Raw genomic sequence first — 7641 nt, 5'->3', positions numbered from 1 at the left:
TGCTTTTCTGCCTGGAGCAATAAAAAAAATGCTAAGGGACAACACAGAAATCTATAACAAAAAGTTGCCTTATCATTGATAGCTCATTCAGAGCTATCTTTGATTTGAGATGCCGCAAACTAACTAATATTGTAGATTGAAGAGCAACCTTTGATTTGGCAAGTGGGGGAAAGACATGTGCATTAGGTGGGAGAGAACAATCACTAGGTAAAATGGGTATGAATTGGGCTGGCAAGTTTGTTAGTTATAAAAGCTTGAGTTGCGTTGTCTTATTTCATGTGTTTGCAGGACAAGAGTTACCTTAACATCAATATCATTCCATATTTTCAGAGGACAAAGTTGGTACAAGTCCTGGCTGTTCTTGTTTGCCTTTAGTGACCACCATGGGCCATAAGTCGCTAGCTCTAGGACCCCTTTTTCATGCTCTAGAGATAGATTGTTTTCTTATATAAATCAGGAATTTCAGTAATAAGCAGTACCCATCTCACTGCTACTGCAATCTTAGCCTGTGGGGATCCTTAAACATGGAGAACAAGAGTAGTGTGATGGCTGGTTTGATTGCTATCATATGCATTTTTGGCCCAAGTACTGCACAAGTACTGAAGCTGGGCTTCTACAGCACAACCTGCCCAAAAGCTGAAGGGATTGTACTTGATGTTGCCAGAAAGCACATATCCTTGGCTCCAGAACTGGCAGCTGCTCTTATCAGGATGCATTTCCATGACTGCTTTGTTCGGGTTGGTATATAAAACAATTCATTAGTTTTTGTAAGAGCGTGTTTCTCGTTGAAATTATGTAATTTTTTTTTCATATTGACATTTCATATCACACTCTATGATGTATTGTTATCTTCTTCTTGATGATAGATCACATAGTGTGAGTCAAAACATTGAACATGATCCATTGTCAAGAAGAAGATGATAATAGATCATAGAGTGAGTCAAAACATTGAGTGTGATGTATTGTCAAGAACAAGATGATAATAGATCATAGAATGTGATCCGAAATGTTGAGTGTGATCGATCACCAAGAAGAAGATAATAGTAGATCATAGAGTGTGATTTGAAATGTTGAGTGTAATCCATTATCAAGAAGAAGATAATAATAGATCATAGAGTGTGACAAGAAACATTGAGTGTGATCTATTGTCAAAAAAAGATGATAACAGATCATAGAATGTGATCTGAAACATTGTGTGATCCATCACCAAGAAGAAGATAATAATAGATTATAGATTGTGATAAGAAGCATTGAGTGTGATCCATTGTTCAAAAGAACATAATAATAGATCATAGAGTATGATCCGAAATGCTGACTATGATCTATCATCAAAAAGAATATAATAATAGATTATAGAATATGATTCAAAACTTTGAGTGTGATCTATTATCATCTTGATAATAATAGATTATAGAATGTGATCTGAAATATTGATATTAAAATATAATACACAATTTAAACCAAAAAATATATTCTTGCACGAAGAACGCTCTCTGCAAATATCATGTCTCTAATTCATTCCATGGAAAATGAAATTAACCAACTCTTGTTTATTAATTATACAACAGGGATGTGATGGGTCTGTGCTGTTGAATTCGAGTAACGGCACTGCTGAAAAGGATGCAATACCGAACCAGACATTGAGGGGATTCAGCTTGATAGACAAAGCAAAGGCTGCAATAGAAAAGCAGTGCCCTGGAGTTGTTTCATGTGCTGACATTCTCGCATTGATTGCACGAGATGCCCATTTGGTTGCAGTAAGAATCTCTTATCTTCCTTGCATTTCTCATCTTTTAGTTTTATCTTAATGCATTGATTGAGTACTGTATATTTTAAATTTCCTTACAAACATTAGTCCCTCTAAAATTGTTAAAAAATTACTGTAATTAAGATGGGTTTTTATAATATTCGAATTTTTTTGGGCAGTCTGTCAAATTTTAGGAATACCAGTTTGCTTAAAATTATTAATAACATTGACTTTCTTTAGTCTCAAATTAGTTTGTAGGATCTAGATGACGTATAACGTCTTTAAATGATTAATAACTATAACTATGACCTTGTATCTTTGTTGATGGGAAAGCTTTAAAAGTTCTGAAAGTGTGAATTTTATTTTATTTTTAAACTTTTTTTAATGTTATTTTGAGAATATTATTTTTATTTAAAAATTTAAATCATTTTATTATAAAAATATAATATAAAAACAAGAGTTAGGAAAGAATTTTTTTTTTTTTTTTATTGATTTTAAATTTTTTAATATATAAAATTATTTATAAATCTAAAAATATTTTATTTTTATGAATACCAATATAAAATCAATAAAAAAATTTAAGAGTATAATAATGGTACTAATATTTATTCTCTTTCAGTCACCATACTATAAATTATCTATGAAAGATCTCCACTTAAAAATCAAACCATTTCCACACCCCAATTTAGAATTTTATGTTAGACATCCCATTGAGATTTGAAATTAGATCTAGATAATAAAAACTCAAAATTTTGATAAATTAAACTCAACCCTTGTACAATAAAAAATCAATACTTGAAAAAAAAAAATAATAAAAAAATTCAATACTTAAATGAATTAGACTCAATCCCTTGAACCATTTATGATGAAAAATCAATGCTAACTATTTAAGCTCTTCCATTATTGAAGAATGTCCAGTTAAAAGTGAACATTATAGAGTTTTGACATGTCAGATGATGTTTTAAAGCTTAAGCTCACTCAAGAAAGTTGTGTCTATGAAAGCATGGAGGACCACACTGGAATGTTCAAACTGGACGCAGAGATGGACGCATATCAAATTCCTCCGAAGCCTTGGCAAATCTTCCATCTCCTACATTCAACTTCTCCCAGCTGAGTACTTCCTTTGCCAGCAAGGGCCTCAGCAACAAGGACCTCGTTCTTCTATCAGGTCAAAAAAAATAAAAATTATTTGTCATGAAAGTCAGTAAGACAATAGATTGTTAATTGTATTAGTGTTAGTGTTCACATAAAATATCAGTTTAATACATTCTAAGTTGTCATTTATTTAGGTGTTTCAACTTAGAATCCTTATTAATAGATGGATCTTACTGAAAAAGAGAACCTGATTTTATATGAACCACTTAACCACTTAAACAAATGGAAACTTAGAATGTGTTGTATTGTCCATTTAAACAAGGCGTTCTAGATATGAACCTCTTATTAAAAAAAAGTGTAACTTCATATGAACCAATCAGAAAACACATCGAAACTTAAAATGTGTTGTTTATCCTTGATGATTTGTGTGCACAGGTGCCCATACTGTTGGAATTGCCCACTGTGGCCCTCCTTTCAGTAACCGCCTGTACAACTTCAGTGGAAAGGGAGACAGTGACCCATCAATGGAGAAGAAGTATGTAGCCAGCCTAAAGAAGAACAAGTGCAAGACCCCTTCTGACAATACAACCATAATTGAAATGGATCCAGGGAGCTTCAGGATATTTGACCTCGGTTACTACCAAAGAGTGAAGCAAAGAAGGGGGCTTTTCCAGTCAGATGCTGCACTGCTTACAGACTCTGCTTCCAAATCATATATTGAAAACCAACTTCTGAAATCCAAGAATGAGTTTTTCACCGAGTTTGCAAAATCTATGGAAAAGATGGGACAGATTGGTGTTCTGACTGGCAGTGCAGGAGAGATCCGACGACAGTGCTCTCGAGTGAACTAAAATCTTTCCTACCCATTTGGATTTATCATCGTTAATTGTGGCATTTGTTCAAGAAATCAATCTGTCTCAGCAGCGACTGTTGTAATCACAAACCTGGTTGTTTTGGATTTTTTTTGCTTCCCCTGTTTTCATGAGTTAGCGGGCAGACTTTGAGAAATAACTAATAAAGATGGAGCCATGAATTTTGATCAGAGGATGTTTTGTTTCCAAACTAAAAGCATTTCATCATTATGTAAAGTGAGAAAAGCTTCAATTAAGAAGTTACTGTTTAAGTTTTTAATAAAAGATAATTGTAAGCAAATCAATTGATTTTTTATTAAAATCAAGTTCTAATGAGTATTATTTAATTAAATTAATTTATAATTATGAGAGATTGTATAATGAAATCTTGAAATACGTAATAAAAATAAGAACATTTTATTTATTTTAGTGATCAATAGATAGCAATATATTGGATTGTGGATCTGAGCTTTTATACATATTTGATCTATAGTATTTGTGCATATCTGAATCGGCATGTTGTACACTTCTGAAACCTAATTCATCCCATTTTCTATTATTTGTTGATGTGTATGGATTGATAGCAGTGAAAAATATCTTGTGGGAGTCTAAATCACAAGTTTCTTGTTCTCCTAGGTCAACCCCCTTGATTTAATCAGCTTTAGAGTTGTAAACAAATATTGAAAACAACATTCTCACACATGTTGATGTCCTAGATGATTTTCACATAATTGTGGTTTCTTTTAGTACTACAATTCAAAGTGTTCCTAGGAAGATTCAAACTTATGCTCTTGAATTCTCTCTATGAATTAATTGCATGTTGAATGCTTTTCCATACCAAGACAACAATAAATTGTGCAAACATTACCAAGTCCCTTCATAACACCCAATAAAAAATGTGGGAGCTTTTTATTTGCATGGATCTTTTTTGTGGCACAAGGTTGAACCCATGAGTCATAGGAATGGCCAAGGACATGGAGTGTAAAGGTCAATAAGTTTATGGATATGGGTGGAATGATAAGCATGATAAATGAATAACTATAATGGAAATGTATTAGATTTGTAAACAAGAATTGGGTGAGGTCAAATGTACATGAGTATAAATAAATGGTGACGAATAAAGGATGGGGAATAACCCAAATTTTGCATAAGAATGTATCATTTGTTGATATATATCATACATGAGGGTTCACATTTTAACATTCTTACAACTTATATATGTGTTTTTAAATCATAAGTGGATTCAAATTTTGGAGTGTAAAAGTGTGTTCACTATATTAACTCTAATATTGCACATAATAACTTAACTTAATTAAGAAGTCATTATTAGTTGTTTGGTATCTCTAGATATTTTTCCTTTTTTCAGATTCTTTTCTAGATTATAGGATATTATTTCTCATGAATCTCTTTAAAAAAAAATATTTTCTTTTTTGAGATTCCTTCCTATATTTTATGAGATTTTATATCATGGATATCCTTTCTACATGATATTTCCATTTTAAGGGATAAGCTTGCTTAAGTGGACTTTCTATTCTCACTTTTTGTGCATAAACTTGCATGTCACTATTTGTAAAGACATAAATTAATCTATAAGACATAATCTACTCTTTATTCATAAATAAACTCATAGGTCAATTAAGAAGTCTATTTCATACATAATATAAGGAAATATCAATAAGTTGATAAAACAACCATAGATATCAAGAGTTAATTACAATTTTCATGTAAAATGAAAGATACAAATTTCTCAATATATATATCTTTATTCCCTACTTAGGAATTCATATTGCCTTAAGTAATATACAAATAGAAAGAAGGTGAGATAAATCTGTCGATCTCCATTCCGAGTCACTTCTTTTCAGTCCTTTGAATGAAGACAAGAACAAGATTTAGGCGCTTTTTCCGCCCAACCTTGAAGCTTACGCTTCCCCAGAATTCTTGGTCAATCAAAAATACCTGACCCTGCATGAATTGTTTTAACCAAAGAATTCGAAAGACAAGAGGGAATCTGGTGCATGCCTAGATGATACAAGCATTTTCATTTTTCTAATTCTATTAAGAAATAAGCATTATCATGCAAGGATATGGTAGAGAGCATAAAATAAAGAATTCCATCTATTTTTATGGATAATTCAAATCATTACTCAGCCGAGTATAATGCCATGCATAGCAAAAATAAATAGTTCGAAAAACAACTATTCTCTCTAAGATTCCATATTCGGCACCTGTCCCGGAAAGTAACTCTCTATACACAAGCCTATCCCTAGCTTGGTTCCCACAAACAAGAATACATTTTAAGAATACAATCTTTTGACTAATTGAAATAACATCTTCCCTATTACTTTCGTAAAATAAACACTATTTCATCTCTTTCACCTAATTGAATACAATCTTTCAAAATTTGAAAAGCAATATAATTTCATCAACAATTTTCGAATAGATACAAGGTAAAAAGAAGGTGTATCACAAGTATGATTTTCTTTCATATAAAGGAATAAAGTATGAGAACACATTCTTTAATTGAAAATCTAACCTAATCACTTTGACAATAATCACTATTTTAAGCAATTAAATTAACTATCTTTCAACATATATTTCTCCTAATGATTTCCTTCTTCATCTTTTCAAAGAATAATAACACATATTCAATAAAACAAATAACATATGGAAAATCATAAAAGAATTCTTATACTATATAAAAAGATTTTATTTTCTAACTTCCTTATTGCAATTATAACCAAAACAAATAAGATTCCAACCTTTTTACGCTTGAAAATGGTTTGAAAGATCTTTGTCGTGCCTCCTCTAAATGGATCTACGTCTTCCTTGATTGCTCAAAAATCTATCACCGATTTCTTATCCTTTTTCTAACTTTGTTCTAAAACAAATCTCTCTCTCTCTTTCTCTCTGCAATACTATCTTAAAATCTTTCTATCTACTCTGCTACTTTCTATCTCTTTTCTTCCTCTATCTGTGTGTCTCCATCTATCTATCTTATGCCTCTATTTATTCTAAATTCCCCTATGATCTCTCCCAAATTTAAGGCTCGGTTAGGGTTATTAAATTGAATTCTTCTCCTGCATTACGATAGGTCTTCAATTTTAACTATCTCAAGTCTTCATTGTGCTATCAGTTTATCTTTATCTCCAGTCTACACGTCTTGGAGAGATGGCAGTTTTCATTACATCTTCTACAGTTTGGAGTAGATGAGTCGATCATGCATCGAGGAGTTTGTAGCTTCCTATCGTTGGCATCTCTAACTCTATGGCACCATGTGCCTGCTAATTCTTCCCTCCCCTGGTTACATGCCAAAGATCGTGGATTATATTCCAAAGCTCTCTGAGGAACTAGTAGTTGACTTCAATCACTGTGGGATGAGGGAGTAATCTGTGGTGATGAGTGTTTGTTGATCAAGGAGTCTGCAGATACGTGGACTACTTTCTTGCTTGATGAGGAGGTGAGCCTTGCCAACTATCCCTTCTGCTCCATGTCAAACCGTTCTCTACTAATGGTAGATGAAACAGTTACATTACATCTACCGACTTCCTCTACTAAACCATCGGGTAGCATGCAACGTAAACACTTAAGTGTTTGTTATGTGCATGATTATTGCCTTCGCTACTAAGTCTCCAAGTCTGTGTTTACTGATAGTCTAAATGCCTAGTCGGCCACCTTTATTGGCTTCCTAACTAACATGCGACACAGTCGCTAACTTATGTCTAAAACCTGCCACCTTTGCATATTATATATATATGACTATATTATATATTGTTCATGATTAAATAAAGTCTATACTTAAAAAGGTTTTAGATATAAAATATATAATCATAATTTTGTATACGTATATTCATAAATACATTATTATAAATAGTCATGTTTATATAATAAGATAATAATCACATAAGCATAATTCAAATATTCATGCATAATTCATATTCACCTCTACAT

At 32.2% G+C, this 7641-nt stretch overlaps 1 protein-coding gene across 1 annotated transcript; it reads left to right on the top strand.

The window, feature by feature from the left end:
- Positions 1-465: 465 nt before the first annotated feature.
- On the top strand, positions 466-3884 carry LOC131026657 (peroxidase 3). The gene is made up of 4 exons (XM_057988668.2): positions 466-737; positions 1569-1757; positions 2750-2915; positions 3278-3884. Exons 1-4 carry the CDS (start codon positions 525-527, stop codon positions 3691-3693), a joined length of 984 nt encoding a protein of 327 aa, XP_057844651.2. The 5' UTR covers positions 466-524; the 3' UTR covers positions 3694-3884.
- Positions 3885-7641: the final 3757 nt, after the last annotated feature.

This window comes from Cryptomeria japonica, chromosome 3 (assembly GCF_030272615.1).
Source record: "Cryptomeria japonica chromosome 3, Sugi_1.0, whole genome shotgun sequence".
Classification (NCBI taxonomy): domain Eukaryota; kingdom Viridiplantae; phylum Streptophyta; class Pinopsida; order Cupressales; family Cupressaceae; genus Cryptomeria; species Cryptomeria japonica.
The sequence above is the reverse complement of the archived record's forward strand: the minus strand, read 5'-3'. Positions and strand labels throughout refer to the sequence as shown.